Source organism: Acanthopagrus latus, chromosome 1 (assembly GCF_904848185.1).
Source record: "Acanthopagrus latus isolate v.2019 chromosome 1, fAcaLat1.1, whole genome shotgun sequence".
Taxonomy (NCBI): domain Eukaryota; kingdom Metazoa; phylum Chordata; class Actinopteri; order Spariformes; family Sparidae; genus Acanthopagrus; species Acanthopagrus latus.
In genome coordinates, this window is record NC_051039.1 from 10,498,721 (window position 1) to 10,520,703 (window position 21,983).

General features: G+C 40.5%; 1 protein-coding gene across 8 annotated transcripts in view; it reads left to right on the forward strand.

Moving 5' to 3' along the window:
* inpp4b (inositol polyphosphate-4-phosphatase type II B) overlaps positions 1-21,983 on the forward strand; it is a 243,448-nt gene that overhangs the window by 94,770 nt on the left and 126,695 nt on the right. For 7 of the 8 annotated variants that reach the window (XR_005075785.1, XM_037102442.1, XM_037102456.1 and 4 more), the window contains 3 exons: positions 135-320; positions 7,679-7,723; positions 18,020-18,138. Coding sequence is in view for 7 of the 8 variants with exons in the window: in XM_037102442.1 (XP_036958337.1) it covers positions 236-320; positions 7,679-7,723; positions 18,020-18,138 (249 nt within the window). In the remaining variant the exon portion in view is untranslated. Of the gene's footprint in view, positions 1-134; positions 321-7,678; positions 7,724-18,019; positions 18,139-18,914; positions 19,025-21,983 lie in introns of those variants that run through there. The other variant, XM_037102463.1, reaches the window with a different exon arrangement.

A 21,983-nucleotide genomic window follows, 5' to 3' on the forward strand; every position in this document is an offset into this window, starting at 1 on the left:
GTCCCTTGCCTGTCCCTCTCTTCCGTATTAGTTTCCAAAAGGCATCTTTAATGCTGCCAGAGAGCGCGCTGTGAGGCAGCAAGAAAGCGAGGCGAACGGATTGCTATCTTTGTGACAGCTTCTCTGCTTGGCAGGCTGTGTGTGAGCCGGGGAACTGGACTGGACTGTGGTGTTTCGAGGAGGTGGGAGAGGAGGTGGAGGAGCAGGAGGGAGAAGTGAGGGGCAGGCTGGACAGATGGAGGACGGCACCCAACACCTGGGACACTGCATGGTGGACATGAAGGAGCTGAGCGCCAACCCTGAAGGACTGACCGCTGCCGGTGAGCTGACTGCACTGTGTTGTCTGTCTGTTTCTTAATCTGTCTCCTCTGGCTCTGTCCTTCTTTACACAGTTAAACTCTGTGACACCTAATCTGCTGTTAGATTGGATTCTGTCTCAACATCCCACTGTCTCAATAAATGCCTGTCCCATTGACATCTAGTTTTTGCATATTTTCCTTCTATTTTTGTTTGCCGTGGTGCTCTTTCTCTCTCAAGCACAGAAAGAGAGAGAGAGAGAGAGAGAGAGAGAGAGCGAGAGAGAGTGTGTGTGTGTGTGTGTTAGAGCTCTCTCTAACGCTCTCTGTGTTAGAGAGCGAGTGAGAGAGACAGAGAGAGAGAGAGAGAGAGAGAGAGAGAGAAGGGTGGAGGTACCTGTGAGAGTGGGAGAGGGAAAGAATTTTAAATGCACGATGATCAATAACCAAGTGACTGGATTTAATGCAGTTTTATTGTGTTATCTGGATAACCCTCACCTCAGGGTCATATTGTTACAATAATTACAAGGGAACAGTAATTATTCATGCCATCAACATCACGTGATTTTCAAAAGAAAAAAGAGCACGCTTTGTTATCCCGGGGTTTCACTGATTTTTTTTTTGGGACAATTTTTTGCATCAACGTCATGTTGATAACTTAAATTTCCCAAGGAGTTCTGCCAGTGGATTGATTAAAAAACTTAGTGGCCACCTTTCTGCGGGTTTCCAATTAAGTGTGCACTTGAGTTTGGTTTAATTAAAATCCCATATTGTCTCAGAATGTGGTCAAGTCAGCCTCAACTAGCTCTGGGCAACACTGAATTGGATTCAGTGACAGAAAAAAGTTTGAAGAACACGGTTTTATTGACTACAAATGCCTATTTGTACATATGTGTGTGCTTGATTCTGCTTGATTTTTTTCACTACAGTCATATTCCATGTTGCCTGAATGTGTTGTCACTAATGAGCACTGGCAGAGGCAAAGTAGATGTCTCAGTGCCCATCACAACAGGAGAATGCTAAAGAGATTATCCATATCAGCGATGCCACAAAGCCTGCTCTCCAAGTTTAATACCTTTGCTCACGAAAAGGACAGACACTGCATGCAGCACCACTAAGCATTTGCATTGGAATGCGAGCTCAACACCATCATATTCCCCATAGGGATGAGTAAATGGAGCTGTACAAAGAGGAATGAAAGTGGAATTCATGACGCCTTGTCTCTTTTACCTCGAACCACGCCGATACACATTGAATGGGTTTACATGCACAAGTACACCTGCAAACACACGCAAGCATGCACACACGCATGCATGGATGCACACACACACACATACAAGCAAGCAAATAACAAAACGAGTGCACAACACCGTAGCATGCATTCACACACAGCCACACACTCATGCTCGTAGTCAAACAGTTATGACCTGATGACGAACCCTAGATATTCTCTTCGATAAAATCATGCAGTCACAGTTTGGAGATGACATCTGACAGGTGTGGGAGTATAACAGTAATGACAAACACCTCACTGTACCTCTTCTTTTCTTTCCCCTGAGCATCCCGGGAGACAAAAGGGAAGAGCAAAGCACATAATTACCATGTTTGGCACGAAAGACAGGTTGACAGCCCCGCATTATCAGTCGCAAGGTGAAATGGTTTATCTCCTCCTTCTTGACACAAGAGAAAAGTGGGACCCAACAAGGTGCTGCTCGGTACTTATTAAGACAGGACTGAATTGGCATTTTACAAAGTCCCCTCCGCAAGGGGAAGAATTGTTTTAACTGTTCATACCTGCCTATGGGCAAGGTTTTAATGGAAGCGGCAACATAATTGATGTCGTTTTGATGGCACATTGTCTGACATGATGAAACTATCGTGGAGCAAAAAGTCTCACTCCATGCCCTTGATATCCCTCCACACTCCATCTCCCATCGACGCGACAGTCAAGACCTCCTCAGCACACCCAACTGATTCACAACACTTCATTAAATGCTGGCAACAAAACCATCTGTCCCCTCTCAATCTCCCAGGGCAGTAATGTGACGATAACTCACTCTCCCATTCAGCACCACTTGTCCTAATAGGAAGCCTGTTTGTGCAAACATCAATCGAGTTAGAGGTACGTTAGCTCGGCTGATGACTGCATCATCAGAAAGCATGTGCAGGTGTTGTTTCTACATTTGAAACTGCAGAATAGAGAAGAATGGAGGAGGGCAGGATAGGATAAAAGGAGCTAGAAGAAAAAATATTGCATTTGGTGTGTGTTTGCCTGCAAGTGTATGTGCATGCATATGTAGGGACGTTGAGTAGATTTGATGGCGCTTGTGATTTTGGTACAAAATGGTTTATTGAGAGACAGCCAGTCAAATCCCATGGTCAGGCAGCCACATAAGTAAATTATCATCGAAAAAACCAAACTAGATAATGTTCAAAATATACACAGCATTTGTTCCTAGGCACAGGCTCTTACAGGTAATATCTATTCATGAAGAGGATAAGAAGGAGTGATTAAGAAAGTGTACCATCCCCTCTATGAGGGGTTTATCAGAGCTCTCTTTGGAAATTGGCCGATTTTTTTTAGTTGAGCCTGTAGCATATGATGGGGACCGGAGCAGCGACAGGCAGTATTTTGGAGCTTTTCCACAATTATTTTTTGTGGAGTCAGGAATAAGCAGCAATCCCATGTGAAATCTGTGTGCATACTCCCCAACATTTCCTACTTCCATTCCTCCTTTCAGAGTCTCTCCTAGAAGCTAGTCGGTGGTTATCACACCATGCAGTGGGTGAGGAAGCAGGGCAATGAGAAGGGAAGAGGGTTAAATGATCATCTGCAAGACAGACAATTTAAGTCCCCGTACATTAATTAACTCTGTCATTCCAGAGAAATCACCTAGTCTGCTCGGATCCTAATAAATTACTCTCTCCTCTCCCTTCAGCGTGCCTTTTCCCCCGCTGATACCACCCGCAGACAGGAGGGGGGTGATAGATTGGAGGTACAGTGGGGCTGTGCTGTTATTTCTAGAGCCAGATGAAACTGCAGTATAGCGGGCGGGCACACCTCATTTGCGGCAGGCCCCTCTGGGAGTTACATCTGCATGTACCGCCTGCCTGCCTGCCTGCCTGCCTGCCTGCCTGCCTGCCTGCCGACCTGCTTGCCTGCTTGCCGCCTGCTGCCTTGCTGAGCTTATTACCATATTCATAATGCCAGCGGATATCGATTTTAAATACCACACCTGTTCCACTTTTCTCCACATCCTTATCCACACAATGGAGCTGCATCACCTGTGATCTTCATATGCTAAAGGAGATGTGATTGAGGTGGACAGTACAGGTGGTTGACCTCTGCCCATGTAATGGGTAATTATTGTAATTAGGCACTGTTTATTTGTTTTGGTCAGCCTGATTCTCACCGGGGGGTTAATGACATGCAGCGTGTTCAGTGCTCCAAGACGAGCATGATGTCACAGTCTACATAACAGGTGTTCTGTCCTCAGGTTGCTCTGCATAATTTCTCTGAGATTTTAATAACTGTGGAGTCACTGTGACTATATGAACAACAGTCTCCAGCGCTACTATGTTAAATGTACCATAGTTGGTATTCGTTCTCGAAGTTGCAGCATAACCTGTGTTGCCTGTCTTACAATCAAAGCATCAGGCATGATCCTTCTATAAATACTTGACACACTGTCAAGCTGTGCTCTAAAATTCAGACATCTTTTAACTCCAGCCTTTTTCCTGCTTGACTATCAAGCATATCAAGTTGCTGTGCCACATGTGCCTGTCTCATGATCAGTATCCCAAACCCATATCAGACCTAGACTTAAGCTTTAAATCTTATCTGCATTCAATTATTTCTGCAATGACAGACATTTTTCGCTGCTTTCTACCACTCTAGATAAGTCGTGTCTAGCCCAGATGGAGTCCTCCAAAGTAACTGGGCTGTTCAACTGACAGTCCCCTATGACGGCACCAGAGACAGGACCCGGCAGCTGGCACTGTCTCAGCTCACCTAGCTAAAGGGCTTCCTGTTGCCACCACACAACATGTCAGGCAGGCTTATTAAAGTTTCATCAGTGCTCACAAGGAGGCCATAGTGCTGACAACACGAAGAGACATGACCCCTGAGGAATGGGATGGTGATGAGAATAATGTAAAAACCAGATAGCGACATAGAAAATGTATTTACATACATTATTAGCCTATTTGTGCAACCGTGTGTGTGTGTGTGTGTGTGTGTGTGTGTGTGTGTGTGTGTGTGCACTTGATTAATTAGACGTTTAGTGTACTTGTATGCATGACAGATATTGCACCAATTTTGCATAAGCCTGTTTATTTAAATGTCCTGACAAGCACTGCAGCTGACACAGCCAAATTCTGTGAAACTTGAGAAAACACTGGCAAACTGAGACTTTACTCACAATTCTGTTAACATATGCGTTGAATCTCGATATGCACTGCAAGTCGCTGCTTGGGTTTTTCAACAACGTGCCATGTACTGGGCTTTCCTTGCCTCAGTAGACATGTGACTCTCAGGAGGGCTCCGGGAAATGCTAATGATTTCTGTAATTTAGTATGCTTGTTAATCATTAGCAATCCCTGTAACATTGTTTGTTTTGCAGGAATTTAAATGAACATTCCAAAGAGAATTGAAACTTCTGAAGACTTGTTTTGACCACGACTGAATTCATTTATGCTGAACTCGAGATTTTTGAAATCATTTCAGATTTACAAAGCAAACTTATGAGCGTGTGTGAAATAAAATGTGTGGTTGTCCCGATAATAAAATCGAAAATAAATCAACCGGGACACCACAGACAGTATAATTAAGTAGAAAGTCTACATTACTGTATGAAAATTAAGATCTCTGAAGTCAAGCTTCATTATGCACTTTTTATTATGTATAATGTCTATGTATTATTCATTTACACTTCCATTACACACTTTGTAAAAGTATGGAGGAGCATATATAAGAGATAAAAATCTAACCTTCTTTACTTCAATAAAGAGCCTGGAGAATTTTAAAACTAAGGATCATATATTATATTCTGACCCAAACATATTTCAGAAGATTTCTGTGATCTGAGGGAGTCTACATTTAGTTTCCAAAAGATGGAAACTACAGCTCCAAGACATACAAAGAAACAAACACCTTTGGAGATGAACTGATAGTTACAGTAAGGAAAACTAATTTTAACTTTATATTATTAATTAATTGTATAAAGATATTATGATAGATTATTTTATATATATTTTCTCTCTATCTGCGTACACATGGTATGGTAGAGTACAGTACTGTACATTTTTATCCCAATAATCAACCAAATGTGCTGAAAACTCTAAAAGTGGCACTAAATCTTTTAAATCTTTACCTTACAATTTTTTTTTTTAATGAGAGACAAAATGTTTGGTAAACCGATCTGCGATTTTGGAATAACTTGAAAGATGTGGCAATTCAAAATAAATGAGTAAAGTATAGGACTGTACAGCAGCTGGCCAAACGGGTTTTGAAGTCACCCATGTGAGGGTATTCACAACTATCCTGATTCACTATTATCAACTTATTGTTAACTTATTTATTTATTGTCCCATCCCTACAATTGGAGAAGTGTACCTCTAACCTTTTTTCTTTAAGTCTGAAAATCCTCCTTTCTTTGTCAGTGGGACATCCCAGGAACACTGCTGTTTGATAACTGTTAATTATACAAATGTTTTGACTGTATATTTGCCCCACCCTGAGGTTTCCTTCTCTGATAATATTTTCTTGTCAAGTCTTCTCTTCACAGAGATTCAGTGGTTAGTGTTGTGTGGTTAGGATAGACAGGATAGATGGATGTCTTCTGAGCATGCAGTCTTGTTTGCCCTGTTTGTTACCTTACTGTTGCATCATGTTGTTGTATGATAGCTGTTTAGTCAGATCTAAGCAGGCTTGTTCTCTGTAAAGACCTTGAACACATGCTTTGTGATGAAAGGCTTTACAAATAAATGAACCTGATTCGACATTAAAGCCAAATAAAAGTTGTTAATCATTTTCATTCTCTGTGAAGGATCCTCATTATATAAAATGACTATTACCTAAAGTCACGTGGCTCCCATACATCAGTAAGCAACAAGTATCCATGGCCCATTAGCGGGGTTGATGAGCCTTAGAGGGGCCAATTGTGTCCAAGCACCCCAGGAAGAGAAAAAAAAAACGCCATTTAGTGGTTTGGAGCCCCTTTACATGTTGCACCATTGTGCAGGTGTTTCGTCTTTTCTGGCATTTGAATGGTTGTGTGTCGGCCTGGGAAGGTGATAAATGAGAGACAGCGTCGGTGACAGATGATACAAGCCGTCAGTCCTCTACTCATCATTACGGCATAAGCCCTCAAGGACAATGGATTTCCAGAAACTTGTTCTGACACTCACAACAAATGCAGTGTGTTTGCATAATCTAAACAAACAGTGGCATCTATCAATGTGGCATTTTGGGAGTCTGTCATGCTCCTACCTACAATGCTATCTCAAAAGACTTTTTTTTTTTTTTTTTACTGATTAAAATAATTTCTGTCACTACATTCTTGCCACATTGGTAAAATGGATTCAGCCCCTCAGTCTGTTTGTATTCTGTCATTCTGCTGTGTGGTTGAGAGCCTGATCAGTATATGGTTGGCCTATATTAACAGCCAGTTTTGGCATATCACATATATCAGTATTCTATGATTACATGTTGTTTGATAACCACATTTGAGGGATCACTGTAAAAAAATATTTGTATACTGGTAAATGTTTTTTTTGTCCCCCCCCCATATATATTATATAGGTGATTGTGCAAGTAAAAGGTCTTTAAAGGTAAAAAGCCCAAAGTCTGCGCCAATGAAAGTTCCTCACTCCCACAGAAAACACTGCTCCTGAAACACCTTGTCAGTAGTCCTGCCTTTTAATTCTGTGACTTCTTGACACTAAGTCACCATGTCAAACGTTTACATAATTTATGCCTATATTCACGATCAAGGTGAAGCTGACTGGAAGCTGAAAAGACGTCAGAGCCGAAATTGTGAGCCCAAAAATGAGCTCACTATGTCTCCTTAAACATTGACACGAACATCAGCCCCAAAAATCATTATGATTAGCCCTTTTGATTTACTCTACTTCTTTAGGTCTCAAACATTTAGTTGATTTAAATGAATAGTCAACTGTGAGGAAAAATATTCACCCATAATCTTGATTTTTAAAAAAATCTTTCAAGCACGGAAAGCATGCTGATTATTTATGGATAGCTGCTTTCTTTCTTTTAAATCTGAAAATACATGTATTCCTTTGTTTCCTCCTGTTGGAATGTTTTCCTCTCCGTGCTTTTATTTCAGCTCCACTTCATCTTTCTTTCTCTCTCTTTCTCGCAGGTGTTATTCTGACACCCAAGCTGCCTCAGGTGGAGTTCAGCCTTGGTAAGTCTCGTGTTTACTCTGTGATTCAAGGGTCATTTTACCTCAGCACTGAGTACTATCCCACACTCTTCTGACATTCTTGTAAGCACATTAGATAAAGGACAGACAGACACGCTTGCACGGCTACACGCTTTTATTAATGTCAAATCTCTTTCCTCTGGCCCAGAAAACACAGTCAAGGTTTATGGCCTAAAATAAATCCATATGTAACAGTTGTAAACACACACCAACACACAGTCACTTGCTGACAGTTACACTAATGCAGAAGTCAGTCAGAATTAGTAGCATATCTGCAGACATCCTTAATCTTTTCTCAATTCTGACACATTCACACACCCCAAGTGTGGTTGGAAGGGACAACACAAAAAAAGGGCAGAGAGAAAACATTGGACAGAAAGGAGACGGGGTGCTTTTGAACTTTTCGTCGAGATGGCCTCATTCATTTTTTATTCAGCTGGGATGTTGGATTTCTATTTCCAGACAATTCATTGTGGCTCAGGTCAAGTTTCCTAAAGCGATAATCCAAGACAGAAATATTTATTCCTGTGGTCTTTGACAGATGAGATTGATGGCACCAAAGACTAGCCTCTTGGCTCCCCTGTTTCTATCTTTGAGGCAACTGCAAAAAAGGCTTCCCACTGCCAACAACAAACTGAAGAATGACTGAAGACAAAATATGCCAGGCTACAATTTCTCTGTACTATCAGGAAAGTTGATCATTCTAAGAATGTGTCCTCCTCAGTGTCACTAAATGACTTTTATGACCAGGGCAGTGCTCAGCGTAAAGTCCTCTTTCCTTTTTCAAGGTGTTTCAAATGTGTGCTGGTACCTCATGATTCTGAACACTCCTAATAGTCTGATTGCCATTTCTGTACATAGATGCAAAATTGCAGTGAGCCATAGCGACATGTGATCAGAGATCATTGTGTGAAGCTCAATAGTAGAGTCATTATACTTAAAACATGCACATACTCACACAGCTGGATGTGTGTGTGCACCTATAGTAGATACGGGCACATCATTATATTCTGCAAAAAATCAAGCAGGGCCTTTGTAGTGCTTGTTTTGGTTCCTCAGTGTCCATTCGGTTTGAATCAAGACTCAAATGCTACTATAGCTTTAGGGTTTGCACTTGAGTAGAAAGACTATTTGAATGTAAATTTTCTGTCATGGCATAAAATAGAGCTGACAGCTGGCGAAGGGAAATGCCATGTTCCTCTTCAAACTGCCCTAGTTGAATGTGTGCTCATGTATGCTAAATGTACAGTGCATCTGCGGAACCGTTCTCAGATCTAGCAAACCCTCGATGACATGGTTGAATTTATGAAATTTTAACAAGATGTGTGCTTAGTTTTTATTCAATATTTATTGATCTTGATGAAAGAAATGCAGAAGAAGTTGAATTACTTTAACACTGTTGAAGGTTACATGTTTTAGTTCATGCTCAAATGTTCTTTACAAAGGATTGTTCTCAACAAAAATCAAATGCTATTTTTCTCATAAGTAAATGCCCCGTATTCACATGTCTTTAAAAAGGTGGTTGCTAACACTTGAGACTACAGAGTTTGTCAAGGACATTAAACATCATCACGCACAACACAGAGACTGTCAACTCTCTAGTTGTAAATTCTTCTAGCTTTAGCTTTCCATGTTATAGATTGATCAATTCATAAGAAAGTGTTGGCAGTATGTTGTAGTATGAAGCTTAGTGGTGATGCTTCTGCAATGTAGCTTGTTTAACTTAGCTTTATACTTCTTGCGTCTGTATTTCAGGCTTCAAAAATAATAGAAAGTGTTCTATGTATGTGACGATGCACAAGTACAAAATATTTCATAGACTCTTTGTTGAGGGAACCCAGGGGATGCTAACTTCTGGGTTAGCCTAAAAGAATACATCATCCCTGTCACTCTCAGTGCCATGCCCTTAACCTTTGTAAGGACTCAGCAGCTGCTAGCTAGTGAGCGACTCAACAATAGATCTGGAGAAAGGCAAGCCAAAACTTAAATCATGCAGCAATTTTCATGTACAGTGGGAAGCTCAGTGCGGTTTAAATGAAAATTATCGAGGACAGAGAAGAGAAAGGCCCATTGACAAAGTGCTCTGTCACAACAAGCAGACAGGAAGAAATTTGAGCCTCAGTCTGACAGCCCACACAAACTATTCAGTGGCAAAGATATAATAATAATAATTGAAAGCAGAAAGAAAATAATAGAAGGTTTTGAAGCTGCTTTTGAGAGAAGTGACAGTCAGAGCAAATCTCAAGTACTCAGGAAGCTGCTTCCATCAACTAGGAGACAAACAACAAAGGCAGCCTCACCAGACTTTGAGCTGACCCCCAGTATAGACGAGCTGGATCGAGAAGTCTGGGTGGTTTGTAGCTTTTTAGCATGGTAAAGACACATTCCAGAGAAGTAGTGTTTAGTGCCTCCATAAATAAGCAAGAAAACCTTAAAGTAATCTTTTCAGTACACTCAGAAGCATGCATTGATTTGAGGAGAGGCGTTTCATTTTTTGAATTCCTGTTTAAACTCTGGCTCCAGTTTTCTGAATGAGCTGCTGCCGAGGTGAAATAATTATGCTGTATAAAGAGTATTTGTTGATTGTTAATTGTGTTTGTGTGTGGTTGTGTGTAGGAGTAGTGCCCAAATTATGCAATTACCTTTGCAGCTAATTGACATTTAATTATATCACTGTAGACAAACGTGGTATTTAGAGGCATAAGCCTATACTTAGATGGTAATGATTAAAGGGTCACTCCACTGACTTTACTTGTCACAGGGAATACCGCTCAGCCTGTAAGAACAACTGCTTAATGTTTTCTATGGCTCTGGAGCAAGATTTTTAAAGTTTGGCAAAAATGACCCTGAAGATGTTGTCAGGGTTACCTCGACTTTGTGCTGAGACTGGAAATGTTTTACTGTGTATATGTAGTTGGAAGAAATGACCAGTTAGTAAGCAGCGTCTTAGAATGTTTCAGGTGCAGTGTGTAGGATTGTGGCAGATCTGTTGGAAGAAGGGGAATATCATTTTCACAATAATGTTTTCATTAATGTATAATCACCTGAAAGAATCTTGTTACCTTAGAATGAACCTTTTATGCATACAGAGTGAGATTCTACAGCAGGTCAAGATGGACAGTCCAAACTCTGGCCCTTGACTGGGCTCTTGCGTTTGTGAGGGTCGAGGCGAGGGGGTGTTCAGTTCTTTGCGGTCGGCAACCAAACTACTAAATCCCACTAAATCTTACACGCATGATCTTTTATGCTGTGTTCTGGACAAGTCAGAACTAAACATTTGGAAAGCTGCTTCAGGAGCCAAATTCCTACTTCTAAACTCAGGGCACTTCCATCTGCCCTGACTTTGTTAGGAAATGGTTGCCTATGGGGAATGCACTAGGTGTATTTTTAGAGAACGGTATTTTTATTAGGCTCGCAAATTAAATATTTAGCATAAAAGGGCCAAATAGAATGTATAATGGTGTTCGCTGCTTGTGTAGTTTTCCCTCTTTCAGTCCCTTTATATGTGTGAGAAGAGTGCAGTGCCATGGGTTCAAATTTGTGTACAGCTGCCAAAGAAACAATGTTTGTTGCGGTCAGCCAAGGTTTTTGTGGGCTTTTGGCTGTGTGCACCTGGAATGACTGGAGGTCGGATGTTTGAAATTTCAGCTCAGAAATTCCAACCTCTAACTTTGATCAGAACGCAGCGCAAGTAAAATTGATATCCAGTTGCGGGGTAACGGATCCTCTGCTTTTGCTTCGTGTGAGTTGAATCTGTCTTTTTGTGAGATCACAAACTGTATGTAAGCGTAATAGTAAATTATTGGACTGCATCTTTAAACAAAAAATCCTGCCATCAATAAAAAATCTGGTCAGGTGAATTTCAAGACCATCAAGTCAAAATAATACAAACTTAATAGCGACTTCACTGTAAAAAATAGACTGCATGGATGCAGTAAAATAAAGTTGTTAACTGTTTATCAGGCTCCTCACTTGCTGGTTTTCTACCTCTGCAGCTTATTTTTCAAACTAAAAAAATGTAGGATATTTTTGTGCAAAAATCAAGCAAAAGCTGCCGTTCTCTTTCTACGGAGACTCTTGCAGACCTCTTCTGTTTATCAAGTAATGCTCTTGCTTCTCTATTGTCGTGAGAAGCAGGAACAGTAGATTTTGACAAGATTTCTTTCCAAGGTGAATTTTTGATACTGTTCAACTGTGTTGGAGCTGCGGTGTTACAAGACAGGAAGTATAAAAATACATAGTAAATATTCAAATCCACATTCACTTCCCTGTATTTTTCGCATGAAAAGTACTTTGAATTAAACATGTCAAACGTGAAGCTCCCTTCACATAACAATATAGCAAATTACAGGCTTTATTTTACAGTCTTTGTAAGGATTTAACATCATATGCTTGACAATCTGTTCAGCAGGTGAAGGATGTATTTATCACAACACGACAGCCCTAATTTTCCCTCCGTTTTCCCCAGACCCACAGGCAAACAGGTGTGCAAAATGGCGGCACATGCAAATAATGTTGTCAAATTAATTGAAGCATTGAAATAATTATCATGATGAATGAAGCGTCTTGCGGCGATGAGCATATATTCCTGTCTCCTGTGGCAACTCCCAGGGCTCCACTCTCGATTAAATGGAATTTAGAATCATTGTGGGGTCTCACAGGCCCACTGCATTAAAACTCATTTTCAGCAAATTCATCTTGAAAGAGCTCAGCATATTCCAATCACACAAAATAAATACAGCATAGTAATTGAAGCCACCAAGGATGGGCAAACATTATTACTCCAATTGCTCAATTGTTATGGTAATTTAGAAATCAGTCTCAGTATACTTTGGTAGCTGAGTCGTTTTACTAAAATTGCAAGTCACGTCACTGTTGAATTAATTTCCACCTAAGCTAAGGCAGGTAATTCACTAATAAATTACCACAAAATCTCCAAACATAATGTTCTTTAAGGCACTTTAAATTTGGACACTCTCTCTTCCTGCTCTCACTTTAATAGTCTTTCCCTCCTTCCATGTCACTCCCTCATTATCTCCCCTCTCACTCAGGCTTCCTCCCTCAAACTCTAAATGCCTCTCTCAGGGACTTCCATGTCCTTTCTCTCCGTCGCCCTCTTTATTTCCTTTTCCTGCCACCCCCACCAAGCAAAATAATAGCTCTGACCTTAGAGGGTCAGTTGAACTGTCATATCCCTGTAAGAGAGCCAGTGCAGTGATGCATGGTTGGGCACCCAGTCCCATTTCAATCACCAGTGTGGCTGTGGTTAACTGTGCAGTGGCAAAGGGAAGATCCCCCAGGCCAGTCAAATATACGTCTCCTGAAGGGACTGATGGGGACGATCAGCAGCTTATCTGCAGTATCCCATCCTAGGTATTGTGCGTAGTGGACTGCCGGGAACCAAAAATTAAAAAAGAAAATTGTGAGAATCCAGACAGCCAGTGTTATTCAGACATATGTGAAGAAACTCATGGCAGAGGTGATGAAATGATGAAACAGAGTGAAATGAATTAGATCAGTCTCTTTGGAAACCATTGTGGCCACTGGTGATTAGTGTATGAGCGTGTGTGTGAACGTCATTGTATGTGGACATGCATAAACAGTTAAGCACCTTTTACAGCTACAGTATTTACACCACAGATCCCTGATTTTAACCTCAATCCAGTCACCCCTCATTTATTTTAGAATCTCACAAAATTTTAGGGTCACAATGCCTGACAATCTGACTCTTGGACAAATTGGTCTCCGAGCAGTTTAAGTTGTTCAAAGGTTTCCCACATAATTGTGATCAAAAGATTCATTAAATGTTTTATTTTTCAAGCAGTATCTTTCACGATGCGGTAAACTATAACTGTGCTTTGTGCTTTGATGGAAATAAAATCAAACATTGCAACAAAACAGACCATATAGTCCATATTCCCAGCCACCCATTGGCTTCTTCTGTATTTCTTCTTTCTATTTGTTCAAAGTAGAAAGTTCAAAGTAAGCCTTTCTTCTTTTGTTGGATGCTGCTACCCTGCATGAATAAAACTTTACTGGAGTTGTCAGTGGTCAAAAAAAACGACCCGGGGTTCTGTGTTTATGTTGTGAGCATAGAAGTGATTTTGGCTGTGCAGAGGATGATTAAAAGGTGTTGTGTGCATGAGAAAAATGGTACTGTCTCGCTCAGCTTTATGCACAAATGCAGTGAAGCATTTGTCTCCTTCTCAGTCATACGTATGCCCCTTATACATGTGTATATGCACCAACAGGATAAGCAATTCCTTCATCAATCTAAATAAATCCACCACTTATGAGGTGGTTTTAATGCAGCTAATATCACCAAGTAGTTAAACATGTAATAAAAATGTATGAACGCATGCAGCTGAGCCCATACACTAATTAAGACCCCACTTCACGTCAACCTTATCCATGTTTCATTTATTCTCTTCCGTTACCTCCTGCGGTTTTCACGGAAAACGTGGCAGATGTAGATCAATGCTTCTTAATCCCATTTCTATTGAGTCTGAGTGGTTTTAAATCGTACAAGGTGCAGTGCTACATTATTGCCTGGGGATCCAAGGTAAACTCATACATATTAGATGGTCGCAATTAAAATTATCCAAGGTTTTTTTTTAGTCTTGTTACAGAGAGCCCTGCTCTACCAGAGATGTGAATGTAATGGATCATAATCAGAATGAAGACCTACCCAAGTAACTTTATTTTTGCTGTAAAAACTCCTTATGCGGACAATAAATCCATAAAATATATAGACCCTACAATATCTAAACTCTAGTCTGGTAAGAAAATAATTTTCTCCCACCAGCATGCCCCTCTTTTTATATCACTAGCAGAGCAGCATCAGTAATACATGCTTCAAGGTTCGCCTTGTAATGGCTGCATTACACTGAAGTCCATTTAGACCAAGTTATTCCCTTCATGATTCACTCTGTGCTCCCCTGCTGTGCCCTGACACCCAGACTGTTTAAGCAGTTCTCAGCCAAACTCTGAGTTGTTAGCTTCACTTAAGCACTTTTCAGTTTAATTTTACAAAATTAGGTATTGTATTGTGAATACTATTAAGTGCGTCTCATGATGAGACATACCCTGGAGACTTGGATGAATTGCAGATTTTATTAAGTCCAATGCAGTCAAAGTTCTGGTTTAAATGTAAGAGATGGGAATTGTTATCTGTATCCGCCACATGGTCCGTTTAGACTCTATCTAGATAAGATACCTACAAATATACTTTTAAAAAGAAATTGAGCAAAAATACGATAGTTATTGGCTCCAGGGTCAGTTTATCCAATGATGACTTCTTGTCTTTTTAGTTTGTGTATGTTTGATGTTTGTTGCAAAAAAGCAAAAATTCCAGTTTATTTAATCTATTATTATTCATGTACTACCATAGATGCTTTTCACATGCAGCCAAGCTCTTTTTCTGTGTGGCATTATATTTGCTGTAAGATATATTTGTCCATCAATTCCTTTTTCTAACCACTCACTGATTTTTTTATTAGGTCTGTTTTGTATTTAGTAATTCTTTTTTGGAAAAAGTAACATTTTCTGCTTTTCTAGTGTTTCCAGTGTGTGTTTGTGTCCCTGCCACTGACATACTGCTAGCCACTGTTCAGGACCAGCTGGTTCATGGAAATTGGTGGTCTTCTTGTTCATGCATGTTCCCAGTAGAACTACCAGCATAATACATTGAACTACTAACATCCTGAGCTCCTTTATAAGAGAAAACTGTCCTTGCTCTTATCTCGCTTTCAGGATTGGATGGACCAGTTATTTTGTTCCCTTTGTTCACAAAGTAAAAACACCACAAAATCATTACTTATATTGTGATTTTTCACAACAAATAGAATAATTCCGGCAGCGGTCTCAGTGTGCAAAGTTTCTGTACTTTTTTTTTTTATTGGATTACATATTAATGCATGGAAAAGAGCAGACTTTGTGTACAAAGGCTTTCACTGCCGCTCACTATACTGGATGAGCCACTCTTTGCTGTAGCTATCTTGGGCTTTTGCAACTAGCAGCAGTTAGCAAGTAACTCAGTTTGCCGTGGAGCTAAGTAGCCCTTTCAGCTGACAGCAGTCTGACTGAAACACAGACTCAGCAGGTGGAGTCACTGCAGGCTCGGTCAACTGGCTTCCCAGTGAATGATGGGACACCAGACTGGGGGCTGAACAGAGATCAGAGACCACCAGAAGCCAGTCTGAAAACAGTGGGTACAGTACAGAGGTGATTCCTATCTGCTCCTACCAGGACTAAGATTCGAAGTGGCTGAGGAGCGAGAGGGTCAGGCATTTTTGAATTTCTTAAAATTCTGGCCATATCGTCTGCATTGCCTCTCTTAGCTGTTGTTATAGTGTAAAGCACATGTATTGTTTCTAGTGTTATCTTGTGTGTAAATTGTGTAAAATGCTGTTGATAGAATATTATGTTTCATAGACCAGATAATAACAACATACGCATAAAGACTGAGTTCTAAATATGTCTTTTAATATTGTCTTAAGCCCTGAATATTTTACACTGTGTCAGTAAACCTTAAACCAAATATTTCTCCGCTGTATTTGATGCTGCGCTTCCAGTTTCACATAAAGAATGTTGAAAAGGAATAGTAAAGTCACAGATTATAAAAAAAAAGGCTTTGAATGTTTTATGTGGAAAGTTCTCTTTTATTCATCTGCTCTCTTGCAGACAAGAGTGCGATAAATGCTCATTAAATCCCTGCTTGGTTTGTGTTCACTCATATAAAAAAAGCCAAGGACAGTCACCTTGACTGCGTTATCAGCATTCCAGTACAATGGGGAAATATGCGGTTTGGTTTTACAGCAGGTGAAGAGGTGTGGGTTTGTGGATGAGCGTGTGCTGGACACTGTAACTGTTGTAATAAATCACCAAAAAAAGGTACAACTTGAAATGATTCACAGATGCATATGAGAAAAAAACATGACTGTGTAGTTTTCCTAAATTCTTTGCCTAAAACACCAGGTAAATTAGGCTAAAACGCCGCTTAATCCGAGAAAAGAAAGGTCTTCAGAAGTCTGGTTGTTTGATGCCCTGCTCCTGAACCCTTCGTTTCTTTCACCAACTTTATTCTGGCTTTTTCAGTCTATATAAAAATACCTCCCACAGAAAAAAAAAACAAAAAAAAACACTTTCATCTTCAGTTCCTGCTCAGTTGCTTAATATTTAAAAATCAAGCCCATGAAGTTGCAGCTGAACACAAAGAAGCAATCATCTGCCCTCGCTGTTCTTCTTAATGGAATTGCACCCACTGAGTGATATTATCCAGACGTTTTTTTGCAGAGTAATGTGTGAAACTGACCAGGCATTGCGAGTGGATCAATTGCTGTTTACATGCCAGAATTGTGCAGCGTGGATAAAATGCAGCTCTTGGACAGGATCCAAGGAGGTTGCTGAACACAAATTTGTCATCTCTGTAGTGGAGTGTATACAAATGTTCATTAATATAATAAATTCAGAGCCATATGGTGTAATTTACTGGGTATCAGGCCGGATGAGTCACATCCAGAATGTGTTTTGAAAAGCTTTGTTCCTGTACAAGGTTGCATCTCAGAAACAAAAAATGAATCAAGCCGATATGTTGCTGTTTGATTAGGTCAAAAGTGCAACTACACAAACAACTTTATATGTGACTTGACCAAATAGATGACGAGGACAGATGCTATAGTTTTTAGCTCTAATGGGGTCAGTGAGTGTTATCTTTTTGAAACCAGGAAGCTTCGGTTTCCTATAATGGAATTGCGGGATGTGAAGTCTTCCTGTCCTTGGAAGAGGACTGAGTGACAAGCTGCTTTGTTGTCGGAAAATGAAAGCTCTAATAAAACTGATATCTCACTGCCAAAAGGAATTCTAACCCTTTCTGCACATTTTTAATCAACTGCTGAGGCAACATTTTTTATCTAGAATATTTATGTGTATCATATTTATTTGCTCATACGGAGAGTGAGGACAGTTGATTTGACTCCTTTTGTGATGATGCAGCTCTTTAATGTCTGGTGACATCTAATCTGACAGGAGATATTTATAAATCCTCTACCTTGAGCTGTTTTCTTGTCCTGTCTTCTCATATGTCTATTTACCATGTTTCTCTCATTTATTATCACATTCTCTCTATTTGTGACCCAGTGTCGTGTGATTTGTGTCCATCATGATGGATTATATCCCCTTCTCATCTCTGATTTTCATCCTCCCCTTCTCCCCCCCTGCTCTCCCTCTCCATCGTCTCTTCCTCCCTCTCCCCCTCTCTGCCTCTCTTCCTCTCTGTAGCCTGTAATGATCTTGTGGCCTCAGGCAGAGACAGGAAGCCCAATGCTTTGGTCCAGGTGGCTGTCATAGATCCCCACAAGCAGCACCTCGTCTCTCATGCCTGCACAGAGATAGTGGAGGTAAGGCTGCACACGCACGCACACACGCGCACACACACGCACACACACGTGCACCATCCTCTCTCTGGCGCTCTCCGACCTTTGATGTTTGTTGTTCTGCTGTGTCTCTGGGTCACTGGATCCTGGTTGGTGTTCTCTCCATCTACGTCCCTCCATCTCTGTCTGCCCTCCTTTTTCTCAACCTTTTTCCCCACATTGGACTCATTGGACTGGAACAGACAATGAGCGTTAACCTTCTATTTCCTGTGACAGTCCAGACATCTCAAAGACTTGTTGTGTGACTCTAAATCAGTACCATCTCTCAGCATGTACAGTATTTTGCGGTTTTAAGTGTGCTGGTGGTCCCACTGGTTGAGAGTGTTTTTGTGCTCTTTGACTTCCAAGGCAACAGGCACACAAGTGTTTTTTTTTTTTTTTGGTGGCAACAGCTGCCCCCTGTCCCACTGTGGAACGCCCCCACTTACACACATTTATGCGCGCACACACATACACATACACACAGACAGACGCACATTTTTTTTCCCTTTCCTCATATGAAGGAAAAGTTTCCTGACGCACATTATTTTTCCAGCTAATCCAGTAAAGCTAAATTACCATAACCGTCACTTTCAAAGGCTTCATTTCAACTGCTTTTTCCCACAATCCTGTCAAGGGAACAGCGCTGTGTGTGTGTGTGTGTGTGTGTGTGTGTGTGTGTGTGCGTGTGTGTGTGTGTGTGTGCGTGTTTGAGCGTGTGTGTAGAAACACAGGATGTGGTAGGATACTGTATGCTGGCTCAGCCGGCTCTGCAGACACTCAGAGTGCCGCTGGAGTTTTGATTTCATGGCTGTAATGTTGAGGATTTGGAGCTGAGGATATGGACTGCTTTCGACTCTCCAAAAACAGGGTACGTGCACTATCTGTGTGTTTTTACAAGTCTGCTTTGAGAGAGAGGTTTGCAACCTTATAAGAGGTGTTTAAGATAGTCTTAGGAGTTTTCTCTGCCATATACAACTTTTATTAGTCTGCATGGTATAATAAAGGTGATGATCCCTTATTTAACATTTCACACAGAAAATGAGATCAGTAATATTAGTGTTATTGGTCCTCAGGGGTTGAAATGTAAAAACATTTACATGACTTTGAGAGTCTGTCTGAATGAAGTGCTGGTGTGTGTTAGAGGATCAGAGGTGACTTGTCAGAACAGTGGGACAGTGGTAACCAGCGGGATCTCCCACTCATAAATTGCCATCCAACATGCACAACAGCGGATGTTCATTTATGTCCGTGGCTGGGAGGACCAGAGTGTGTGTTTGTGGACTTTTTTTGTTACCTGTCAGCTACATCCGTCCAGTATGAACACTGACATTTCCAGGACCAGAGGTCCTCACGGAGACCAAATGCTCATTCTAATGATGCAAAAGGTCAATGTTAGAGTTACGGTTAGGCAGTAATTGGTTATGGTTGAGGCTAACATTGGGGTTTGTGTAACCTTGCCCACCATTAATAGAAGTCAATTCAATGTCAACAAGCATAACTGTGAAAACCTGTGTGTGTGTGTGTGTGTGTGTGTGTGTGTGTGTGTGTGTGTGTGTGTGTGTGTGTGTGTGTGTGTGTGTGTGTGTGTGTGTATGTGTGTGTGCACTGGGGAGCCCCATTGTGTGTACCATGAATCTGAATCTGAAGACAGCCCAACTGCCGATCTCATGTTTGTCACATTCCCGGGATGCCAGCTCTCAACAGCTGCCAGTGACTTTGCTGGACACTGACTGGATTGGTGGATGCATGAGGGCTTCAGCATTAGTCCTACCCATGTGATGGGTGTCTTATCAGGAATCCACTGTATATGATATAAGGGTTTAATTTTGAATATAAATGATGGATCATGCCAGCTGCTAGGTAGCCCTTTCTAGTCCCACCCATGAATCACTAGATAGGGGTCAGATAAAAGGAACAGGATAGCATTTAATCATGTTGGATCTGGACTTTACTGCTTCACAGTTAAAATAAATGACCTCCAAGCATTAATTATTTATAAAGTCAAAGTTTTACTGAATACAGAATATTCCAAATGGAAGTAATGACAGTGTTTAGAGCAAATCTGTCTGTCAAGTACAGACTGTTTCTGAATATATGTTAAATTACTAACTGCTACATTACCAAAGAATAAATCAGTGTTTTTCCATTAATAGATGGTGTCAGTTGACAGTCTCCCACAATGTATACAACAGAAATGAGTTAGCTACTTAATGCTGAAATCTAGGGTGAAGAATGAGAATTGTAGACAGTGTTGCTACAGCCTCGAGTGAACAAGGAAAACAAAAACATTATGTAACTGACCACATGAAAAACACTTAATTGGTGTTGTTTTAGAATTGTGAACCTGGAAGATTGTTTACTTGCATGTAACAGAAGAAGGTTAAACAAAAAATCTACTCGGTTTCAGTGTAGCTTAATTGGTTGGGTAAAAAATCGTCTCGGGCAGCCTGTGAAATTTGAGGCAACATCATGTACAATTTTAGTTGTTTCCCCTTTTGGCTTAGATTATATTCTAATGAGTCATCCCCTCTTATCATTTTTACATTTCAGAATTTCATTCAATCATATCTTTCAAATTTTACCTGTTGTCATACAGTAAGTAGACATTTTATTTTTAGTATTTATGGATGAAAATTAGTCCTAATTTGGTTAGTTTTTTGATAACTTGGAGGTTTCGAGGCTCTGATCGGGCTAATAGACATCTATCAAATGTGGCAACACTGATTGATGGTAGACTGGCATTGCTAGACCAATTTGTAAATGCAAATTAGTTGAGAACTTCTCAGTTCATCTGTGTTTGCCAAGGGGCATTATCAGCGAGCACAGACCAAAAAGCCCATGGACAGAATAAATTGATGGATCTATTGGATCCCATTGAGCAGTAGTTTAGGGAAGCTAGCTAGCTACTTTATTACAAAGATCACTGTGAATCAAGATGCGCTGATTTGCTTTAATTGGTGTTAAATATTGTCAGATCAACCCTTCAACTCCTAGCCAGCTTACTTCTGTCCATGATAACCACAGATGCATTCAGCTGAAAGTCACCTGTTAACATAACCACTTGTTAAACGGGTACACCACCACTGCAGTAGTACCTTTAACTTACGCAAGTCGGAACAATCTTTTAAATTGCTGATGTTAGTGAATGAAGTTTCAGCAACTGGGATGATTATTTCTTATTTATCTTATTCTGAAACAAATGTAGATGGAATAAATGGAAGTTTACCCAGTGCTAGCCCAAGGTGGTATCAAACCATAGACTGTATATTAAGTCAATGTGTCAAACCCACCTAATAGTAGATAAACACGTGTGATTGAGTAATCAAAAACAAAGACAGAGTTAAATAGAGAGGGGCCTGACACACCTGCCAGAGCAAATCAAACATGAGCTTGATCATCTGGTTCTCAGGTTGGATGGCACAACACAAAACAGTTCAGGACATACATATTTTATACTAAATAGCAGTCGTTAATGCTTGAGCGCTGTTTAATCTATGTGTTATTTATACACTGCATGGAATAGAATGAGACACAGTGCCATATTTTTACAAAAGGCAGACCCTTTTATCTCCACAGAGTGAGTGTATGTCTCAATGTTGACTCTGTATCTTAATCTACTGTTGGTAAAACAGAAAGAACCAGTGACAACTTAAGTAGAAAATCTAAAGCCCTCTAAATCTCTGTAAAGTGCAATAGAAAGCATCTTTGACAAATTGTATTTGAAGCAGGCTTTACAGAACTGCTATCTTGTATCTGGTAGGAAAATCCTGTTCCTGAAACACGGGCAGTGGGTCCACAAGTGGTGGTACTCGAGGGGATTTGACGTC